Here is a 23,174-nt window from a genome sequence, read left to right as displayed (position 1 = left end):
TTGTTGGCAGTTGTCTTGGAACTCAATGTTGTTTCCATTCTAGCCCTCCTGGTGAGTCCAGAGAAATATAGGAGATTACATGGGCAAGCTTGCAAAGCAGGGCTTTGCATTAAACCTGTCCTGTGGAAAAATGACCTGATGTTTTCCAATGTTGCATGAATCTTCAGCAGTTTACAAATGTGTTCCAACACCGAAAGATGAAATATACATGCTATTTTGTGTGTGTGTGAACATGTTAAACTTGCCACAAATGCCTGTTTCTCTGTGTTTGACATTTAAGTTAACTTTCTGTGAAGCTTTCTTATATAAAGCTTAGGAGGAAAGACTGTAGGTATAAATCTGCAAAAGTTTACAGCATTCATTGATAAAGGACTGATAGTTTATTTTACAGTAAAGTGATCTCTTTAGGGTGTATGGCTAACTTTTTGTCCTGTTTTTATTGATTTAGTATTCAGAAAAAAACAAAACAGTATTTGCAAGTCACTGAGAGACTGGCATGAGGTTCCTCTTTAATATTTTTGCTCACTTTTTGTTTGCTGGAGCTAAATAAGGCCCTAATCCTGCAAGCATTTATGCATATGAATAATTTTACCGACATGAGTAATCCCTTGAGAGCAGTGGGATTACTCACTTGTGTAAAGTTAGTCAGGTCCATAAGATTTTGAAGGATTGGGGCCTAAGAGTTCAGCTTTAAGATTTATTCTGGTCACAGGTTATTACTATAAAATACTACTAGCATAGTCTGACTTTTTAAATAACCACAAATGCAAATCTTGTCTTAAAGTTTCTGGTATATTTATAGAAAAAAATATCATAAGTATTAACGATTTAGAATTAAAAAAACCTCATGCATATTAATCTGTGTTGAGACATTTAAAGTTAATTGTCTTAATTGTTTTTTGTGTCTCATAAGTGGAGCTTGCTTAGGTATTAGATTTTTCTTCTTTGTGTTTTGATGTGTTACTGTGTGAAATGACAGCAGGATTTGTTGAGTATGTAGGCCACTATTGTATTAGAATTACATAACATTGTTGAGTGGTGGAAACTGATGAAAAGACTGGGATGCACAGATTATATACCCTGCAACAATGAAGACCGCTCAAGCTCTACAGAGAATGTGGGCACATGCAGTGAAAAAGTTGAGGATTTTAAAAGGGCACGTGAGTTGGTTTTTACATTATATCTTGTTCTAAGCCCTCCCTACACTTTCACACCCAGGTATTGTTTTTTTTTTTTTTTTAAGTGTGTGTTTGGTAACTCAGTAATAAGAAATTGTATAAATATGTGATCATTATCAGCAAGGGTTGTGTGTTCTATACACAGTGTAATTTTTATTCTAGCAAATTGTCATTCAAAATTTCCACCCTTGAATAGTTTCGTAATCAAGGGGCTACTGATCCGTCCATTCTAGCTATTAATAAGGCATCTGTCACCTTGGTATCTGAGCACCATGAATATTTAAACAAATCCTGATACTGATATTTTAGTTAGAAGTATTGTACTGGCTGAAGTCACTACTGAACTCATTATTGGCTAATTACAGTAAGTTTCATTTATATAGAAAACACCACAGTTCTAGTTGAAGGAAAAACCTGAGTAAACTCGCCAAATAGTTAGTTTTAGTAATCTGACAAATAAATAGGGTTCTTTTCTTTTGCTTGTGCCTCTTGTCAGCAGTTCTTTCTCTGTGTGTGGGTAATGCAGTAACCACTGTGTTCCTGAGAGACTTTTTAAAAGAAACAAAAACCATAGTCTCCCTTTGCATTTCTTTACAGCTAGCCAATGACATGAAAAAGTCTCAAGAATAAAAGGTGCTTTTTTTCTTGGTGCATTTAGAGTAGAGACACATCTTCTGCTTTAGGATACTGATTTCTAACAAAGCAGGAATTTTGCTCTTTGATAGAGGGTTAAATCCTAGTTCTGATACAGTCAGAGCTCCTCAGATGGTGATTTGTAACATTTGTAGTCTTTCCCTCCCTCTCATTCTCCTTCTTTCCATTAATCTGTCAGTATTGGTTAGCATCTCAGCACTGGCAAGCAGCAGTACATTTTATAATGTTCAAGAGATTATTAGTTGGAGATTTAGGGCAGTGCAGATGTTTTCAGGGCCTGATAGACTACCAAGGTGACCATTCAGTACTGTACATTATATAGCCTGTGTAGTTTTATCAGTATGTCAAGAACTAGTTGTCCTGTCTTGGTAATAGATTTTTCCTTCCTTGATTTATTTTCATGACCAGCTAACATATTTCTAAGCATGACTGTCCTTTTCCACTGACACTGATCTGCTCAGTCTCCACTGCTGGCACTCTACCAGATAGCTGTGAAAAAACTTCGCTGCTGGATGTTCAGCCTCCAGAGTCCGAACAAAGGCCAGGCACTGTCCCAGTCTTAAGGTCCCTAGGCACAGTCTCAAGGTGCAGATCCTGTCTAGCACCCTGTCCTGACAGTTGTGACCAGGCGGTCCCCAGCCCAGACCCTGGAACCAGTGCTAGCCCCTCCGAATACTGCTGTATCTTTACACACCTTCTCCCAGAACTCCACCCAAAGTTTACGTTTTGAAGGGGCCCCATGGTGGATATAGCATATAACACACAGACACTTTCCACAGAAATCTAACACAGAATTGCTCTTTATTTAATCACAAGAAATGTACAGACCTGTAATAAATAAATAAATAAAATTAAATAAACCCTACATCATTTCCCTACCTCCGTTTCCTCATCACTCTAGACTCTAGAGCATTCTTTGGGCTAGGCTCAGGATTCGTTCAGCGTCCTTGTGTTGTAACGCATGGCTTGTGTTCTGAAACATGGAGCCTTTTCCCTAGGTCAGCTTGCTTCCTCTGACCTTGGCCAGTCTATTCCTTTCCTCTCCATCACTGGACACCGTAATATGCCCAGGGCCGGCCTCAGAATCTTGAGGGGAGGGACAGTAAGACTATTTGAAATATACACCAAATTTAACTGACTGACTCATTTTACACTAAAAATGTTTTGGCTGTTGGTGGGAGGAGTCCTTTCAGATTTTACCACGACTAGCCCACAGCCTGTTGTTGCAGAAATTGAGCCCAGCTGCTTGTCCTTCCAATTTTAGAGATCATTTGATATCTGCTCACATTTTTAAGGCTCTCTTCAAGGGAAACTGCAGGATGGAAATGACAGCTGAGATCCCCCTGCTCCCAAGCCAGTGCTGCATATAGTTTTAAAAACCAAACAAACAAATGAGAAAAGCAGAACTGAAAACGCATCAGTTCCCAAGGATTTTTTTCTGTGCAGGGTTCTCCCACATGTTGGAAGAAGGTAGAGAGAGACAACAAAGTGGCAACTAGCAGCAGAAATTTAACTGTCTAGTTCTACTGGCCAGCTGGTGACATGGGATAGCTGGAAGCACCATTATTTGACAGATGATGATTTCACTGACCATGTGTTTCAGCAAGTAGGTTAATCTACTCAACCCAGGGCAAGAATGCTTTAATAGTAATGATTTTAACTCCATAACTCTTTCTCTGTCTCACTAGGCTAGATGAGAAGACAGATGTTTTTTAAAATATTTATTTCTGTAGGTTTTAACACTACCTCCTCCCTCCATAAAACCTCTGCTTTGACTTTTATAGTGTATTTTTATTACTTGTAGTTCTAGATCTTGATTTGTAGGATCTACTAACTTCAGAAATAGAAAATTGAGATTATCTATCCATTTTTAGAGAGACAGTATTGGTGCATTATTAATATAAAGATGTTTGTATTGATGTATGCTAAGATGTATTTCTGTATTATAAACTGTTTGATAAGAGTAAGGAATATTTTGGGTGTTCCTTAAATAATGTTTGGAGCAGGGACTACAAGCTTTTTTTCATCCAGTGACCTCCGCAGTGAAACACAACCACCTAATCCAGGTGTACCCAGAATCCGCTGTGTGAATTCTTTCCCTGTGACGCTTCATGGGGTCTTTGATCATCCAAGAGAACAGAAACAACTGTGTGCTTAATGGTCTGCTGCTGCAATAAAACAATGGTACTGGAAACGTTGAGTACACTTCAAAATAGCTAATTAAGATGGGGATAGCCTAATAGAGGTAGACTTATTGTAGTGTTAACTATACTTCTAAAAACACTACACTTATACACTTCCTTCCTTCACGTCTACTCCTTTCTTGATTAGTGTTAAAGCTGGTCAAAGTTCTATTTAAACTACTTTTCTATGGAAAACTGGGGTTTTGTGTAACAGAATTTTTTGCAAAAAGTGTCTGCTTTCCATGAAACATGTCTATTTTCAGTAGACAAACTGAAGTGAACATCGTTTTTGTTCATAAACAGAAAATTTCCATTCAGAAATGCTACCTTGGTGCCCCATGGGATTGTTATTTCTTTTTTCTCTGTGGGCCAGACACACTGCAAGATTACATGTGATTCCTGTGATGCACCACAGCATCTCAGCAAGAAGGGAGACTGTGGTGCGTCATGGGAGATGTAATCCAGCCAAGTCTGTTACCCTGGCTCCCTAACATCAGTGCTGAGTTTTTCTTATTTACTTAGGTTTGGATGTTTTTCTTCTTCTTCCTAAAACTTATTGCTGCTAAGTTAGCATCTTGGGGAGGGGTTTCCACTTGTAAATAATCTTTAGCACTGGAATCTTATTAACTATGATGTAGAATTCAAGGTCAGATTTCCAGTCATTGATTAGGAATGGATTCTAAATTGCCCTTGGTCTTGAATTTGCAATATTTTGTCCATTTTCAGAATCCAGACAGTTAATGGTAATACGTTGTGATTTATTTTGTATTGGCCTTGGGAATATTCCCTGCACAGTGTGTTACCAGAGTGTATGTACGGGTGCACACACAAAGGTGTGTGTGTGTGTGTGTGTGTATATATATAACCTGCTAAATTCAAAATATACATTCCCTCTCCAATTTTTTTCGTTTTAGTCTCATTGTCATTTGACATAAAAACAAATGTGTTCTATAGCTGACGCCATCGAATACTTAAATTAGTTGTTTCAACAGTTTCTGAAATGGAACCTTCCAGATTTTATTTTGGGGTAGTTATTTGTTTATGTTGCTTGTTGGTTAATTGCTTTTTGGTTTTGGTTTTTGTGTTACAGGCCCAAGGCATGGAAGAACTGATATGGGAACAGTACACTGTGACCTTACAAAAGGTGAGAGCGTGTGTTTATATTTTTAGTTTTCAGATGCGTTATTGCTCCTTTTATTTTAAACATGTGCTACTACAATTTTTATTAACATATTTGGAGCTGAAACTTGGTTATTTTTGTTGACCAAAATGGATATTGCTCATCTTGAGGTTTTTTCAGTGCTGGGTAATCACAAAATTCTCATGATTTTTTAAATCTATTTTTAAAAGACTCCATTAAAATGCCATCTTTATTACTGTTCGGTTTTGAGCAATGACGGTCTAAATGCAATATGTACCAGCCAAATAGATAAATATGTAATTGACTAAAAAACAGGATAACCCTGTTAGCAGATACAGTTACCAGGGATACTTCATAATCTCAGATGTGGAGCTGCATTGCAAATACATTGAGAAATCAATGGAAATGTATACCATTATACTGAAGAGTAGAATCTGATATAAAAATTATTGTAATCATGATTAAGGCTGCGATTCTGTCACGGCGGTCGTGGAAGTCATGGATTCCGTGACTTTCCACGACCTCCATGACTTCTGCAGCTGCAGTGGCTGGTGCAGCTGACCCTGGGAAGCGCTCAAGCACCAGCAGTGCTGGGGGCAGCCCAAGCAGCGGCCCCAGGGATCGCCCGAGCATCCATCCCAGGGGTGGCCCAAGCAGCAACAGCCACAGGGGTGGCTGGGGCGGCGACCCCAGAGGCCATCGGGAGAGCCATCCCCAGGGGCCTCAGAGCAGTGGGCCACCAGAGGCAGTCAGCCCCCACTGCTGGAGCATGGGGGCCCAGGAGCAGAGATTTAGTAATAGATATTTATAGTAAAAGTCATGGACAGGTCAGGGGCTGTGAATTTTTGTTTATTGCCTGTGACCTGTCTATGACCTTTACTAAAAATACCCATGACTAAATCTTAGCCTTAATCATAATTATCAAATGCACGTGCTGCTATTATATGAGAGAATAGTACAACACGTACGACTCTCAATTTTCCTCTATTAAAGGCAATGTCAGATATGTCTTTTGAAAACAAATTTTATTTCTATACATTTTGGGGACTACAAGAATGGTTCTACACACTTTTGCATTGCCTGGACATGCCAGGCCCCGGAGCAAAATAGAGCAGCTCTGATGTTCTCTCTCTGTCCTGCCTGACTCTGGCCCCCATAGGCCATTTGGATGGCCAGGGGATCAGCTAAAGGTTGCAGCTTCCTTATCCTACAATTTATTGCCTGCTCTGCTCAAATGAGGCAGAGGTCCTATAGACAACAGCCTCCTTCACAACACAACCCTGATTCGTTCACAGAGCATCATCTCTCCTGTGCACTGAATAAGGCAGGAGTCTACAAAAATAGCATGTTATCTTATAATTGAAGATTGTATCATAATACATACATGCAAGGGGGCAAATTAAGGTTGCACAGGCAGCCTTAATTCTGGTTTCCTAAATTTTGAGTGGTTGCCTTTGCAACCTTAATATTCTTTTAATGTAATTTTTTTGGGAAATAATGTATCTTATATGCAGTGACCTGCTAGTTTTCATTATCTGCTACAGAAGACTGAGCACACATCTGTATGGCCCCACAAAGGGAGTGCGTGTAGCTTTTCGTTTCTTGGAGATGTAAAGGCAGATTTAAAATCCAGAGGACATTCCCAATCAGATCAGCAGTGGTTTCAGTTCTGAAGGGGGGGGTGGTGTAATGCATGTAGACAGATTGGCAATGACTTTATCCTCATTCATGAAGAGGCAGAATAAATTACTCATACTAAATTATTATTTTCCATGAATATAAATGTAATAATAATATTGTGCTAATTATTATAAATGCAAAACCACTTCAAAAACCCACTCTTAAATACAATGGTTAAATTCAGTCAAGAAATGCAAAAGCTGGGGATTGGACAGTAATGTTTACTTAAAAAGAAAAGGAGTACTTGTGGCACCTTAGAGACTAACCAATTTATTTGAGCATAAGCTTTCGTGAGCTACAGCTCACTTCATCGGATGCATACTGTGGAAAGTATAGAAGATCTTTTTATACACACAAAGCATGAAAAAATGGGTGTTTACCACTACAAAAGGTATGCATCCGATGAAGTGAGCTGTAGCTCACGAAAGCTTATGCTCAAATAAATTGGTTAGTCTCTAAGGTGCCACAAGTACTCCTTTTCTTTTTGCGAATACAGACTAACACGGCTGTTACTCTGAAACCTAATGTTTACTTGGCTGCACTGCACATCCTATGTGCCTTTGATGGTACATAGTACATTTAAACTTTGTTATATCCACACTAAAGAACACATTTGACTGGGAAAACAGGAATAGAAAATATTGTAACACGCAACATGGTTTAGTTAACATTGTTTCCTTGCATTCCCTGATTTGCTGATTAAGTTACTATGTAATAAATTTGCATTTATAAAAAAAAAATGCAAAGGGCCTGATTCTCAGCTTGTGTAAATCAACATAGCTCCATTGGGCCAAGTTGTGTCAGTTTGCACCATCTAAGGCTGCTGCCCAAATGGTCTCAAGCTTGTTGAGATAACAAGCTCCATTAGTTCTCTCAGTGGATCAAGTCTTAATTCTGTGCTGTTTTTAGCTTGAGGCCTCCTGAACCTGGCCAGTGTCAACCAAGGCTCAGTGCGTCAAATCAACTTCATAAAACTATTTATTTGCCTTCCCCTGCTCCTACTGAGAGAACTGAGTTTTGCCACTGCTGTCAGTGGGAGTATGGCTAGCACAGGAAGGGCTGTGAAATACATAAATTAAACTGAAAATATGAAGAGAAAATTTTTTTTTCTTCTCTAATGTTTCAGTTATAGTGAACTTTGTAACAAGTAACTTTAGGTATTTTTAAAAAAAGACAGAAATGTGACTAAGTATAGCAGATGATACTGGCTCCAGCTGTACTAAATGATCAGTCAGAATGTACACACACACACTCATGAGTGTAGAGTGTGTGTGCGCGCACGTGTGTATGTGTGTGTCTGTTTATATATATATATATACACTCTGTTGTACTTCTCTGCATTCAGGATTTATTGGTGTTCTGGTTTAGATACAAGTCTTGCTTCCTCTTTCATTGCCCCAGTATATGCTTTTCTGGTTCACATTCAAGCATCCCAAAAGCCCCATGTTACGACAGCCTACCCTTTCTTCAGAGGCAGGTTTGGCATAGGTACCTCATGATCTATTAATGCACTGCTTGGGGGTGGTGGATGGTGACACCAGACACCTATGAACTTAGTACACATTTGTAGCTTTTTTTTATCAGCAACAATTTTGCATAGTCCATTTCATGAAGTAGTCATTAGAATTTAGATAGCATTGCATGTTCAGTTGTTAATTGCTAGAAAAACTGCTCCAGGGTCTTGAGCATTCACTAATCAACTGCAGCTTTCTACTTGGCAGTTAATTCAGTGTGAATTGTTAGCATTGGTGGGGAAAAAACAAGAGATCACACAGGAAACGGCTAGTCCTCTCATCGTTTTTATTGGTCACAGGATGACATGCCTGCTTGGGTTTTGACTTTCACAATGGAAACCTCAAATTGGTTACTTTGTGGATTGTTTTTTCATTCTAGTTTGTGCAACGGTACATATGAACTGCATTTTTCTATCTGAAGTGAGTGTCGCTTTGATTACAGTCTGTTGGCTTAATCATAATCTCTGTCTCCATGTTGAAATGTAATAGTGTTCAGTTTTATGTATGTGTGTGGGGTATTTTTTTAGGATTCAAAAAGAGGGTTTGGGATTGCAGTTTCCGGTGGCAGAGACAACCCTCATTTTGAAAATGGTGAAACGTCCATCGTTATCTCCGATGTACTCCCAGGTGGCCCAGCTGATGGATTACTTCAGTAAGTGTGCTTCCTTATATCCTCCATGACTGGAATGTTTTGCAGATAAAGGGAATGAATAAAGCCTTCATAAAGGTGCAGATTTGATTTGAGAGCCTGCCCCAGCGACTTGATCCAGGGTGTTTCTTTCTGTAGACTTCTGTGTCAACAGACCATATTTTAAATGAAATCATACCTCTTTCTCCTTTATCTCATAAACAAGTTAATCTACTTTAATGGTGGTATATTGTATTGTTCTATACATAAGCATGTCTTATTTGTGTGTTTTTTAAGGAAAAAAAAAACTTTAGCAGGACATTACATCTCATGGCAGCCTTCTTCACATGCACAGTGTCCTTGTTATCAGCTTTCAAATGTTGGCCCTTAGCACAACAATATCCGAACCCATTTGCCTCCACATTTAATATGTTTGCATGATGTCTTCATTTAGGCATTGTCTGCACTAGATCTGTTTTCCTGACATTTTCCATTATTTATGCTGCTTGTGTAGCTCTGCCAGCCATAGGAATGTGGGGATGCTAATGTAGTCCAGCCAGCAGTGACTGCCTGTTTTAGCGACTGTATCATCTAGAACTGCTGTGACCGGGGTCAGACAACACAGAAGTAAAAATGCCAATGGCTTTATCTATGCTAGGGCGACCTACTTATGGAGCTGTAGTGGTGGGAAATTTTACAGACAAAAGGTTTGTTGTTCACATCCCCTTAGAGATTAATCTTTTTTCCTCTGTAAAATTTAGCTAGTTGCTCATATTCACCTAGATTAGCTAGGGGTTAATGCCCAGAGTGTGACTTTTGGCTAGCACGGTTGGTTTACAACAGAAAAATCTTCTTCCAGAGTGGGCAGGAGAACTGTACAATAACCTTGCCAAGAACTGTAAGCAAACAGTGCTTGACAACATTTGTGGAATGTTGTTGTGGCTATAACAGTTCAAGCCATAGCATCAGGTGGAATAAAGGCTGTAGTTCTAATGTGGCTGTGGAAACCTCTGCTGGAGGTAAAATTCTTAAAATGCGTGTCAAGGTTTTAAAAGAATGCACCCATTGACCCTTAGCAGATTTTGTAAGTTATTGTATACAGTGTTGTAGCCATGTATTCATGGACTGAATAGACACTGGATTTATGGCTTATTACAACGATCTATAATCCACTAACACACACACACACACACACCCAGCTGTCTTCTCCCCTTCCCCCTTTTTTTCCCCCCTATAACTGGAGGGGTGTAAATGGGCCATTTGACCTTGAATGGTACCTTGGAATGTATGCTTATGCTAAACCATCTGTTCCACCTTATATTTAGCGGTGACAGTCTGAATATCTATCCCAGACCTGAAAAAGAGCTCTCTGTAGCTCAAAAGCTTGTCTCTCTCACCAACAGAAGTTGGTCCAATAGAAGATATTACCTCACTCACCTTGTCTTGTAAGTTTTATTGTCAATCCTACAATCAGCACATCCATCAATCACGCACAGAGGCATTTAAAACAAGAACCACAAACAATCAATGAATTGCTAAAACTGGAAGAAGTCTTCAGCATGTGGCCTTATTTAAGCTCTCTCAGTTTATATAAACTAATATGTATGTTTAAGAATAGCTTGTGTTCTGTTTTTGTTAGTGAATGCACAGGACATTCAGAACAAAAGTGGAATTCAATTTGAAAATTAAAGGATGTACCTTCTAATTGATCATGTGCTTTTTTTGTAGAGAAAACGACCGGGTGGTCATGGTTAATGGGACCCTGATGGAAAATGTTCCCCATTCTTTTGCAGTGCAGCAGTTAAGAAAAAGTGGGAAAGTGGCTGTCATTGTAAGTTAACAATTACAAATTCTTTGCATTATAGTTGTACCTATAACCCCAACCAAGATCAGTACCTACTGTGCTAGGTGTAAAACCGTCCCTGCCTTAAAGAGCTTGCAATTTAAATAAAAAAGCCAAACTCTGTGTGGGGAGAGGAGAATATTATCCCTGTTTTACAGATGGAGAACTGAAGCAAGTGGGGAGGGATCAGGTGACATGCCCAGTGTAACACAAGGAGCCTGTCTGTGGCAGAGCAGGAAGTGAGCTCAGATCTCCTGAATCTTAGTGCAGTGTCTTAACCATATAATCAACCACAGTTAATGTTTCTGTTGTTGCCTTATTATTAAGATGGAGACAACATGCTGTGCCCTGTACAAGACACACAACGTACACTCCCTTTCGAAAGAGCTTACGTCTAAACAGGCTTTGCACGTCTTACCTCCCTTAACTAGAGAGTATTGTTTGCTTGGGCACAGCAGTTTTTAGAAGCTTTTTAAGAAAAATTACTTTATCAACTTATGCAGTTAAAGCAATTAAAAAAAACAACAACCCACTCTTTCTCTGTTTACATGGATGAAATTAAGGGGATGTTTCTAACAACTGACATAGAATTTTAACCATATCACGTCACAGTGTTTTGAATACAAAGCTTCTTGAACAATAAGCTGCTTAGAGGCTCTTGCTTTTATGACCTAGCATTTGAAATTTTCAGCATTTGGAATATGATTTAAAATGGATGTTGAGAAAGGTGCTGGTTCTCTTCTTTGTTTTTGTTTTGTTTTTAATACAAACAGGTAGTGAAAAGACCACGGAAAGTGCAGCTCACCGCTCTAAGGAGAAGCCCCTCTCTTGACCATGATGATAGAGCTTTCGATGTACTGGATGACCAAGTAGAGTTTGATGGCAGGAGTGCTCGAAGTGGCTATAGTGATCGGAGCTGGCATAGCGGCCATGGAGGGCGCAGCCAAAGCTGGGGAAACAGCCCTGATAGGAGCTACCGAAGAGATCAAGATAGAGGGCGCAACTACAGCAGAGACCACAGCAGGGAACGCAGCTACAGCCGGGATGGACGTCGTGGCAGGAGCATCGACAGGGAGAGAAGCTTGGACCGAGAACGCAGAAGAGACCGGAGCAGGGGCAGGAGCATCGATAGGGATGATAGCTATGAACGTGGCACTGGTGACTACAGCCCAGCCAGGGATTACAGTCACAGACATCAGCCTGACCCTAGATATGGCAAGGAAGCAAGGAGTCATAGTCGAGACAGACTGAATTCCCACAGCCCCTTGCCTGAACCACGACACCAACACGAGTACCCGGGACAACAATACCAGGATAGACCTATTGGTGTTCTCCTAACAAAAAGCAAACCCAATGAAGGTAGCTGTGGCAGGAGGGGGAAAATGCTTCTGGTGAAAGGATAGATTTTAAGGGGAAAATGCTGTTCTCTCCATTGGCTATTGGGTGGGTGGCTTTAATACTCTACATACAACCGCTTACCTACCTTCCTCTTCCACTCACTTACCATTGTGTATAGGTGCCATCCAGTGGTGAGCTGGAGCCGGTTCACACCGGTTCTCTGGTACCTGTGAGGGACAACTGGTTCTAAAAGGGCTTCTAAATTTAACAACCGGCCAAAAGTGTTGCCTTAGGTGCCAACTCTGTCGGTGCTCTGGGGCTGGAGCACTCACGGGGGAAAATTTGGTGGGTGCAGCTCCCTGCCCCGCCCCAGCTCACCTTCGCTCCGCCTCCACCCCTGAGTTACTCTCTGTCCTGCTCTGCTTCTCTCCCCGACCCGGCTTCCCGTGAATCAGCTGTTTACGCGGGAAGCCTGGGAGGGCTGAGAAGCAAGCGGTGGCTTCGTGCTCAGGCCCAAGGAGGCAGAGCGGAGGTGAGCTTGGGGGGGGGTGCGCGCAGGGGAACTGCTCCCCACCCCAGCTCACCTCTGCCTCCTTGGGCCTGAGCGCGATGCTGCCGCTTGCTTCTCAGCCCTCCTAGGCTTCCTGCGCGAGCAGCTGATTTGCGGGAAGCCGGGAGGTGTGGGGGAGAGAAGCGGAGCAGGGCAGAGCGTAACTCGGGCAGAGGCGGAGCGGAGGTGAGCTGGGGCGGGGAGGGGAGCTGCACCCAGCAAATTTTCCCCATGGAGTCAGTGCCTAAGGCGCCACTTTTGATGTGATCAGGAGAGGGAGCAGGTGCTACCCTGCCCCTCGGAGCCAGAGGGACCTGCCGGATGCTTCCTGGGAGCCACCCCAGGTAAGCACTACTGGGACTCCCCACCTCGCCCCCCAGCAGGTCCCTCTGGCTCTTAGGGGTGGGGTGGGCACCCACTATGGTGGCCCACGAGACCCTCCTGCCCGGATCCTGGGGCAGACAGGGGAGGGGGGTGGATGGGGCAGGCTCCGGGGGGTGGGCCACGATCCCCTCATGGGGTGAGGAGGAAACTGGTTGTTAAGATTTTGGCAGCTCATCACTGGTGCCATCTACTCTTTGTCCTTGGACATGGGACTTCCTCTTTGCCTGTACCATCCACTGCTCTAGTCTCTCCGGGTCACTGTGCACTCTTGTACTTTCCTACGATGAGCTCACTACCCTTGTGATGGAATCCACAACTTTGATCAGGTTAAATTTACACCAAAGTTAAATTTATGCCTGGCTTTTATAGATTAAAGAGAACCTGCTGGATCCTGTCTTTTAGTGTTTGGTTTAGTTTAGGTTATTTGCTTTAGTGGAAGGCAGGCGAGGTTTCCAAAAGTGTAGTTTGGGTGAAATGCATTGATACATGGACCTCTAATGGCTAAGGTTCTGGTTCAAACTAGAACTGGTTCATTCATCACTAGAATAATTAAAAAGTAAACTTTTAACAAAACGTTGGAGGCTGCATGGTAGGGGGTGTGTGTGCGCGTGATCTTAATAGTGTCGCAAAAATACATGTTGTGCAACAAAACTATACTTTAGATTGGGTTGTGTCAGCATTTTACTTTATAAATCCTGTCTTCCTGGGATTTATAGAAATCCACTGCTTGGGGGCACTTGACATATTGCAAATCGTCTCTCCACAGGAACAAACCTGTTCTTCTAATCTGGAACACACCACTGCATCTATCTTAATAGCATTAGTGGAGGGGGGAGGCTTATGTTTTGTTTTTATAAAAATTAATTTTGTACATGACAGGATCACTTTCATTATGAGTTTACAAAAAAAAAAAAAAGATGCTCCCATATGTAAAGATAATGCACATGGAGATACGTACCATGTATGTAGAGAAAATCTGTTTAGCGACTTTGTTGAAGAAGTTTGTACATAGATAAGAGGTGGTACAAAAACACCATGACCATTCAGAGCTGTAGAAGCCTGTTTGGTGATGGGACTATACTGGCATAAAGCCAGAGGAGCCAACTCCCTCCCTATCCCCCAACATAGGGGGTGGTATCTGAGGAGGGGAGGGGCCATGGCTCCACTCCTCTCATACTGTAGTCTCTTAGGGCTATGGAAAGTTATCCTGAGTTGGTGCAGCTAACATTGTGGCCATGACGAGCCACTGCCATTTGAGACTGAGGGAACCATAAATGCCACCCTGAGATGCCCCCACTGCCTTCCCCAGCCTTCTGCACTAGCAGAATATGGCACAGGAGAGAATATGACCCATGAGGTACAAAAACCTGTCATTAAAAAAGTGAAATGTGAGACTGTAGGCAGTGTAGAACTGATGTCCCATCTTTGAGTCTCACCATGTTACCTCTGCTTCTTAAGGTGCCTGATTCCCTTTTACTATAAAGTGCTGTGTTGCATGTGATTGTGGATGATGTGTACTCAGAGTAGTAGTTAGATGTAAACAGTTACTCGTTCTGCCAACTTACAGGCTGTGGATTTTTTTCCTTCCTTTTCCAGAGTATGGTCTCCGACTTGGAAGTCAGATTTTCATAAAAGAAATGACCGGTACTGGCCTGGCAACTAAAGATGGTAATCTGTATGAAGGAGACATAATACTCAAGGTGTGTTGTGGACAAAGGCAGGGCCAGCTCTAGAATTTTTGCCGCCTCAAGCAAAAAAAATTTTGGCAGCCCCGCTTTTTTCTCGTGCCCCCCGGCCCGGCCCCGCCTCCTCCCCCAGGCAGCCGCGTTTTCCCCCCTCCCCTTTATTGCTTCCTGCGGCTCCCCCCACCCCAATCCTCCGCCCTAGCTCGCCTCCGCTCTGCCTGCTCCCCTGAACACGCCGCCGCTCCGCTTCTCCCCCCTCCCTCTCAGGCGAGGGAGGGGCAGCATGTTTAGGGGAGCAGGTGGAGCAGAGGTGAGTGAGGGGGGGGGGGGTAGAGGAACCGCTCCCTGCCCCAGCTCACCTCCGCTCCACCACCGCCGCCTCCCCCGACCGCGCCGCCGCTCGACTTCTCTGTCCCGGCAAGCCTGGGAAGGAGGGGGGACAAGCGGAGCGGTGGCGAGCTGGGGCGGCGGGGGCACGTTTCTAGGAGGTGGCAGGGCCGGCGCCGGAATGCCGTCCCTAGAAATGTGCCGCCCCAAGCACCTGCTTGCTTTGCTGGTGCTAGGGCCGGCCCTGGACAAAGGCATGCTGAAGCTGTGTACATTTATTAGGATGTTTCTTTCTGTGCTGAGGTGTGTGTTTCTTTGTTAGTTTGTGTTTTGTTTTTAATTTGAAAACCTAATTAGAAAATCTGCTCACTGGAAAGGGGATGAGCAGGTTTGAGCTTTGAGATGACTTCTTATTGCCATTTGTGTTCTTAATTTTTTGCTTTTAATAGTACTTCTGCCTTATATGTATAGATTAATGGTACAGTAACAGAGAATATGTCGCTAGCTGATGCCCGAAAATTGATTGAGAAATCACGAGGAAAACTCCAGTTGGTAGTCCTGAGGGACAGAAAACAGACACTACTCAACATCCCTTCGTTGCATGACAGTGACTCAGAAATAGAAGGTGAGGTGTCTTAGGGCCAAAAGGTAATGTCAGTTCTACTCCCTGTATAGACAGAAAGTGAAGCTGTTTATGTAAAGTGTTTCTCATAGGATGGTGGTAATGCAAGTACTATATTTGATTGATACCTGTATTGCAGCTATTCTTTAGAAAGACAAAGAAGCAGCAAACCCTTTTCCTTTGGTGTAGGAAGAACCTTCAGTCACTCAGCAGGCCTTGTGTCATTCAGTGACCTTTCTAGCTGATTCATGAGTAATGTTGACTAAACAAAGCAAAGTCCAACTCCCCGTGGCTAGAAGGAAAGTCATTTTAATGCAAGGCCCAAATCATGACAATGGTGGGATGAGCTCAGTCTCATTTCACTCTAAGGACATTTCCGCTCTTTCCAATATTCCAGGGAAGGAGACAGAATTATGCAATCAGCGGTTAGTTTAGCCTTCTCCTACCAACTTCTTCAATCATTTTCATATGAATAGTCCCTTTCAGCATAACCTGCTGGTGCCTCACTGGAAACATGATGGTGTTAATTGATTCAGGAAGTGTGTTTCTGGTGTGAGAATATTCAGTGCAACTTCTTGGAGCTTTTCCTGCTGAGAATGGGTCATGGCTTGAATTTGTGGACTACATGGAAAATTGTTTGCTTCTTTCTGAAGGACATTTAATAGCTCAGCTTCATGTTGTTTAACAGTGAACCCTCTGGACTTTCAAAGGAGAAATTGGGGAGGGCAATGACAGACAAGCCATTTTCTTTTTATTTAATCTTTTACTATGCAAGATTCAGTTGCAGTTCTTGGCAACCACCTTCTCTTCTTCATTTTACAGTTCTCTCATTTTTATATCAATAAAAATAGGCCTCTGTGTGGTGTGTGTTTCTGGCGAGAGCTCAAACCTGTGGGATGTTAATACTAGTTGGGAAAAGTTTACACTTGCTTTTGATGCTCCTTGGAATGTCTTTCTGGATGTTACAAAACCTTCCTGAAATATTTTGTGGGAGACACAGGCTCTGAGAGGGGCAGGTCACTTTTCTTAGCCCCAGGCAAATCTTTTTTCCAGAGTGGGGATAGTTTATAAATATTTCGTATTTTGTATCTTGAGATTATTGCAAGTAAGTAGATGTGGATAAATGTGCAATGAAATGGAAGACAAATCTCTTAAACAGACTTACCGTAACTGTTCTCTCAATAGATATTTCTGAAATTGAGTCAAACCGATCAAGCTCCCCTCAAGATGACCAAAAATTACATCACTCTGATTTCGACTCTCATTCCTCCAATGAAAAACTAAAGGAAAAGCCAAAGTAGGAAGTGTTACTCTTCTTTTTCTTACTAAAGAAGACATTTTTAATATGTACCAAATTTTGTTTTAATGTTCTCAATTTGTTATTCTTTCTGTTAAGTACAAAAGAGGATCCACCCAACAGGTTGTCCAGGATGGGAGCAATGCCCACGCCTTTTAAATCAACCAGTGATATAGCTGCTGCTGCTGCTGTCATGATCACCGACACAAACAAAGAACCAAAGTACAAAGATGACCCGCCAGGTCAGAGCTACAAATGTCCCATTTGAGATGTTTTTTCCCTCCAAACAAAACCCATTAGCTGCGAGAGGAGAGAATTCCAAGGGGTATAAACCCTCATGCTTCAGAATTAAGCCAAACACTAACTGGAGGGAGTTAGGAAGAAACTTTTTCTATGGCTCCCCAGATTATTCCATAATTGTCTACTATAGGGTTTCTTGCACCTTCCTCATCTGGTACTAGCCACTGTCAGAGATGGGATGCTAGACTAGATGGACCACTGGTCTGATCTGGTATGGCAGTTCCTGTGCAGAGCAGCCTGCAGTTCTTCTTATCTATAATAAAGAACTAAATAACCAAGTCCTTATTCCATTGAAAAGAGAGGACAGGAGAGAGCTAAAGATAAAGCATAAAGGTTAAATGTACGTTGAGTGCTCTTATCCGCAAAAGTGAATCTATACAATTGTACTGACAAAATCCTGGCTTTGTTATCTCCCAGGAAGGTAGGGTCTGAAGGCATCTCTTATCCACATCTTCCCCAGCTGATTGACAATTGGCACAAATTGGCTCGAAGGGAATTCACATTCAGCCTTCTTGGCTGGAATAGACTGACTGGCCTTTGGGCAGACCTTAAAAGAGGACAGTTGGAGCAAAAGATTGAATATCAGATTCCTGACAAAAAGAAAATTGGAGAGGAAAAAACCATTTGACAAGGATTACATAATTGGGAGATGTGCCTGAAATCATAAGTTAATTTACTGCCTTGACATTTGTTCTTTAGTTACTTTTTAGTTTTGGATACTGCAGTCAGAGTGCCTTGTGCTTTTTAGGCTGCAGATCTGCACTCTTTGCTGGCATACATGATATTGTTGTAACTGCTGCCTGTAACTGAAAACCTTTCATTCTTTTATGTCTTGTTTGTCCAGTTAGATAACTTTATGGTTTTTACACACAGTATCTCAACCAAAAGTAACCCCAAGAACCTTTCTTCGCCCTAGTCCTGAAGATGAAGCAATATACGGGTATGCTTTCAACACCTGGTTTTTCTCACCATCTATCCATATTGCTTTTTTTGTTTTCTTGGGCTGGTTTCTTCATCAGTGGTTTTCCCCTATACAGTCCTATGCCAAGAAAAGATAACTTGGGTTCTGTATTAAATAGCTGACTGACAACATTTAGGATGAACTTAGTTTTTAAAAAGGAGGCCTAATGTATATGCACAAGACTGCAGGCCCCCTACATTTGTATGTACAGTCTCTGATTTCATAGTCAGACTGGTTCTAAATGCAGATTGATAGTTAAATACCTACCTTTACAATTTGCAGGCACAAACACAATAATTGCACTTGCAAATGTAGGTATGTATCTTTATGCATGGTTCTTGGCTCTCCTCTATTTTAATCTATGGTCTCTACATTTCTCTTTGCATCTTAGATTTTTGGATATTAATCTATATAAAGGGCATTGATAGCTTTGAAAAGGAGAGGCTGAATTATCATAAAGTAAGGCCTAAGGTCTGGGTGTGGGGTTTTGTGTGCCTGCCTGCCTGCTTTTGCGCACACCCATTCCACAGTTGTATATACACAAGCTAGAGATTTTTGCAGCTAAATGTCTATTTTCTCAATCCCTACTTTGTGTATTGAGTGCAGCTGTGGAACCTGCACACTGAAAAGCAGGAACAAAATGTCTGTGGACCTAGGACCTAGTTTTTTAAATGTGATAATGTTGACCTCTAGAGCTTTGACTGTCTAGAGTCTGATATTTGAAATCACTAAGGTGCTTTATAAGAATACAACTTGGATGCTTTTTTAATATAAATTATTAAATGGGGAAATGGGCTGGTGTTGGGGAAACAGTAATAAATCAGTTGGAGATCTGGATTGAAGGGGTGAACCCTAAAGAAGGGGAACTGAAGATCTGTTTGTTCCAAACTTTCAGTAGAGAGTCAGGTTTAAAGATCTGAGAACTGATTAACTTCTGAAAGGCTGTCTCGGGGTCAAGTCCTGTGTATTGTAGATATGGATAATGGGTACAAATTGATATGTCAGTGTTTAGTTCTGGTTCAGTTAAAGAGAATTTATGGGACAGGCTCTAACTGGTATGTTGAGCGAATGATAACAGAAAGGCAGTGCCCTCCAAGTATGTGAAGGTCATCCAGGCATACAGCATTTCTGGCAGAGAAAAAGCTGAACTTACTCCAGTACTTGCTGTCTCCTTGGAACAAGAGAGGTTTGATTCAACTTACCAACTGGGCATTCTTGACACTCTGCCCACAGAAGAAAGTCTGAAGACTTCCATGTTATCCGACTCTCCTATTAATTACCTGATAGATTTTTCCCCCTCTCTACATTACGCAGAATGCAGTGTAATAATCTGAGTGTGATTACTCATAATTCATTTAAACTGGTATATTTTAAAAACAGCTCTTCATGTGAGGCAGATGGCTCAGTGGTTAGGGTTCTAGCTAACGACTGGGGAGACCTGGGTTCAATTCCCAGTTATGTCACAGACTTTCTCTGTGGCCTTGGGCAAGTCACTTAGCCTCTCTTTACCTCAGTTCCCCATCTGTTCAAGGGGGATAATAGCATTACCCTACCTCACAGGGGTATTGTGAGGAGACATACATGAAAGACTAAGAGATTCTCACATAGTACCGTGATGGGCCATATAAGTACCATAGAGAGATTGACAGCAAGCGTACTTAAGTTTACTTCCTACAAATGATTCATGTCATATGTATAATCTTTGGCCTGACTTTTTCTCTTTCTGCATGTGAATACTCTAGTCCTAATACGAAGATGGTAAAATTCAAGAAAGGAGACAGTGTGGGTCTACGGCTGGCAGGTGGGAATGATGTAGGGATATTTGTTGCTGGAATTCAAGAAGGCACTTCAGCTGACCAGGAGGGGCTACAGGAAGGAGATCAGATTCTTAAGGTATCCATGTAAATGTTCAGCCCTGCAACTAAAACTGCTTGTTTCTTGATACCATGTGAAAGAAATTGCTTTCTTTACTTTCATCAATATGAAAAAACCATAAATCCATATGACTTTATTCCTAGGGACAAGGTCACTGTTCCTAGAGCATGATTTTTTTTTATCTGAATTCTTAAATTTTGACATCTGCTGTTGAAATTTATTAAGATTCAATAGGAGAAGTAGTTGGTTGAAATGTTACATGACACAAATGCCCCAAGATGGAAGTGGATACACTCACTAGTGACTCCTCCAGCTGAGAAAACAGACCATAGAGTATGAGACCAGAGTATCTTCCCCTCTCTCCCACCCATCATTTAGCTTTTGTCCCTCTATGACCTGATTATTTTCTCCCTTCCTTTACTCACATTTTAGTGAATAAAAGGTGATAGATGTTATTTTATCAAAACTCCTTAGGTTTCCCTCGTTGTTGTTGTTGTTTTTGTTGTTTTTCTACCCAAAAAATCTCTTCTGAGACTGTGGCTCTCCTCTTTCTGTCTATCATGTCCTCCTCCTGAGTTTTCTCTCCTGTCTAAATCAGTTGGGCCTGATCCCAAAGCACTCTGAAGTCAATAAAGATTCTAACTGATTTCCATGGGGTCCTTCTCAGTCCCATAGTTCCCTGCTTCTCATGTTTTCATTTCTCCAACTGCTTGCTGGCCTGAACAGGTTTTGAAATAATTCCTTTTCTGAAGCACTGATTCTCCTTCCCTGTCTCATTTTTCTCTCTCAGCTTTCCTTCTGCAAATAGACCCTGACTGGCCCAAAGACCTTGCACTGGGAGCCACTGCACTCCAGTACAGCTCTTCCCTTAGCGCCTCAGAGTTGGTCCAAGGGAGTGAACATCACTTCTATGTCCAGATAAACAGCCGAGACACACATGGAAAAGGGGGTAGGGTGAGTGCAGTTGAGAGGCAACCACAGAAAGATGTGCTCACAACGCTAGGTGACCAGGATGCTGGATGATATTGAAACTAGGGTACAATCCTGTGATGAATTATAACCATCTGGAGCATACCAGTGCATCAGATTACTTGAAGTTCCTTGATTACTTAGCACAACAGTATACTTAGAATATGTGGGATTTTAACTACAGAACAGCATAATATGTGGAAACAGATATATCCTTACCTGGAAATGGACCTTTTCTTATGTGCCCTGGCCATCTGTGCCCATGTTCAGGCATTTTGTAGCCCTTCACAGAGTGCCCTCAACATCAGGGTACTTTCAGAATGTCACTCGTAGTTATAGGTAATCCATCTTCTACATACCTATAATGTCCATAGGCATAAACCAATGAACCTCTGTATTGATGATATATTTTTTTTTAAACCATAATAAAACAGCCTTTTCCTTTCCTCTTTTAGGGCTTTATTACACTAATAAAATATTTCTTTTGCATCAGGTAAACATGCAGGATTTTAGAGGCATTGTGCGGGAGGATGCTGTTCTCTACCTGTTAGAAATTCCCAAAGGAGAAACTGTGACCATTTTGGCTCAGAGCAAATATGAAGGTAGGCACCTGGTACCAAAAGTGTGACAATGTTTGTTATGACTCAGTGTGACAGGCACTGAAAAGAACAGTAGGCCTTTCAACTCAGCTGTGTTTTGCTGGGGACATCACAAATGCTCTTTCTCATACTCACTTTTCAAAACACTTTTTAATTGCCCTCATTTTAAGTATTGTAGAAAATTATTGCTTTTGTGTCCAGCTGACTCCCACCCTGGACATGTGGAGGAGGAGAGGTGGGCTGGCTGCTTCACCATTCAGCTGGTCAAAGAAGAGCCCTGCTCCTCTACTCATCCACCCAGCCTGTAATAAGCACCTCTTGCTAGCTCTGAACCTCTGCCATTTAGTTCTTGTCCCCCGTACCCAGTCGCTTCTACCTTCAGCAGCCAAGATGCTGCTCCTTGCTGCCTTCCCCTTCAGTCATGGGATCTGTAGGGGGATTGTTGTCAGATGTCAGCAATACAGGGCTTTTATCCATGAGGCAATAAGGAGCAAATACAAATGTTTGCTTGTTTGGTTTTAGATATAACCGCGCGCGCGTGTGTGTGTGTGTGTGTGTACTAGAACACTTAATAATGTACACAATATTTTAAAATTGGAAATATAGGGAGAGCTGAGAAAGCTGACAGGGCTGCATGAGGAATCTGAGTTCAAATATCCAGTTCTCTGTGCTGGCAGTGGTTGGGAATGCTATGGATGCAAACCCCGAGGCAGGAAAAACAGTTTTGTGTTGCTCTGCAGTGCAGCGCACCTCTCGCTTCCATTGGCTGACTGAACCAATGATGTTGACAAGTTCCAGAGTGAATCAGATGGAATGAAGAGCAGAGGTGGAGGACCTTTTAGGGAATAAAAGGGTGGGCAGGCATAAGGAACGTGCCAGTTCACCTTTTCTTTCCCACATTGGGGGTGAAGGGAAGAAATTTCAAAGTTTTGTGACTAGAATAACAGCTTAATTTCTCCTTCACTAACCTTACACTATTTAAGGTAGTAGGCTTGAAGAGCAGGTGAGTAAAACACCACCCACAGCAACTATGTCAGAGCAAGGTATGGGACATCTATTTAGCAAAGTTAAACTAAATGATGTCTTCTCTTCCAGTGTATAGAGACATAATGGCCTGTGGCAGAGGAGATTCATTTTTTATAAGGAGTCACTTTGAATGTGAGAAGGAATCTCCACAGAGTTTAGCATTCACCAGAGGGGAGATCTTCCGAGTAGTTGATACACTGTACGACGGCAAACTGGGTAACTGGCTGGCTGTGAGAATTGGAAATGAACTGGAAAAGGGCATCATTCCAAATAAAAGCAGGTACATTGATTTCCCACCTGCCCACCCAATGTTTAAAATAAGAGATTCTCACCCTATTCACCATTCACATAACCCATTTCGGAGAGGAAAGAGGGGAAAAGAACATGGACACCGTCCATCCCTCAAGCGATCACATTCAT

The 23,174-nt window shown here is 41.9% G+C and overlaps 1 protein-coding gene and 1 long non-coding RNA gene across 12 annotated transcripts in view; one reads left to right on the top strand and one right to left on the bottom strand.

The window, feature by feature from the left end:
- TJP2 (tight junction protein 2) overlaps nucleotides 1-23,174 on the top strand; it is a 94,789-nt gene that overhangs the window by 59,428 nt on the left and 12,187 nt on the right. For 6 of the 9 annotated variants that reach the window (XM_084629714.1, XM_084629716.1, XM_084629717.1 and 3 more), the window contains 12 exons: nucleotides 5,106-5,159; nucleotides 8,878-9,002; nucleotides 10,707-10,809; nucleotides 11,595-12,180; nucleotides 14,690-14,793; nucleotides 15,577-15,730; nucleotides 16,913-17,024; nucleotides 17,124-17,266; nucleotides 18,198-18,264; nucleotides 20,028-20,178; nucleotides 21,623-21,731; nucleotides 22,824-23,034. In XM_084629714.1, the coding sequence (XP_084485840.1) occupies nucleotides 5,115-5,159; nucleotides 8,878-9,002; nucleotides 10,707-10,809; nucleotides 11,595-12,180; nucleotides 14,690-14,793; nucleotides 15,577-15,730; nucleotides 16,913-17,024; nucleotides 17,124-17,266; nucleotides 18,198-18,264; nucleotides 20,028-20,178; nucleotides 21,623-21,731; nucleotides 22,824-23,034 (1,910 nt within the window). In that variant the 5' untranslated portion in view covers nucleotides 5,106-5,114. Of the gene's footprint in view, nucleotides 1-963; nucleotides 1,161-2,691; nucleotides 3,439-3,770; nucleotides 4,017-5,105; nucleotides 5,160-8,877; nucleotides 9,003-10,706; nucleotides 10,810-11,594; nucleotides 12,181-14,689; nucleotides 14,794-15,576; nucleotides 15,731-16,912; nucleotides 17,025-17,123; nucleotides 17,267-18,197; nucleotides 18,265-20,027; nucleotides 20,179-21,622; nucleotides 21,732-22,823; nucleotides 23,035-23,174 lie in introns of those variants that run through there. The other 3 variants (XM_084629710.1, XM_084629715.1, XM_084629713.1) reach the window with 3 other exon arrangements.
- The window catches only part of LOC311521397, a 66,626-nt gene that overhangs the window by 41,491 nt on the left and 1,961 nt on the right, over nucleotides 1-23,174 (bottom strand). The window contains exons 2-3 of one of the 3 annotated variants that reach the window (XR_014711891.1): nucleotides 16,893-17,007; nucleotides 9,013-9,141 (exon numbers count right to left, since the gene is read on the bottom strand). This is a non-coding gene — a long non-coding RNA (uncharacterized lncRNA). Of the gene's footprint in view, nucleotides 1-9,012; nucleotides 9,142-12,221; nucleotides 12,387-16,892; nucleotides 17,008-23,174 lie in introns of those variants that run through there. The other 2 variants (XR_014711892.1, XR_014711890.1) reach the window with 2 other exon arrangements.

Source organism: Lepidochelys olivacea (assembly GCF_965140295.1).
Source record: "Lepidochelys olivacea isolate rLepOli2 genome assembly, chromosome: 5".
Classification (NCBI taxonomy): domain Eukaryota; kingdom Metazoa; phylum Chordata; order Testudines; family Cheloniidae; genus Lepidochelys; species Lepidochelys olivacea.
Note: the sequence above shows the minus strand (reverse complement) of the source record. Positions and strands in the feature narration are given on the sequence as shown.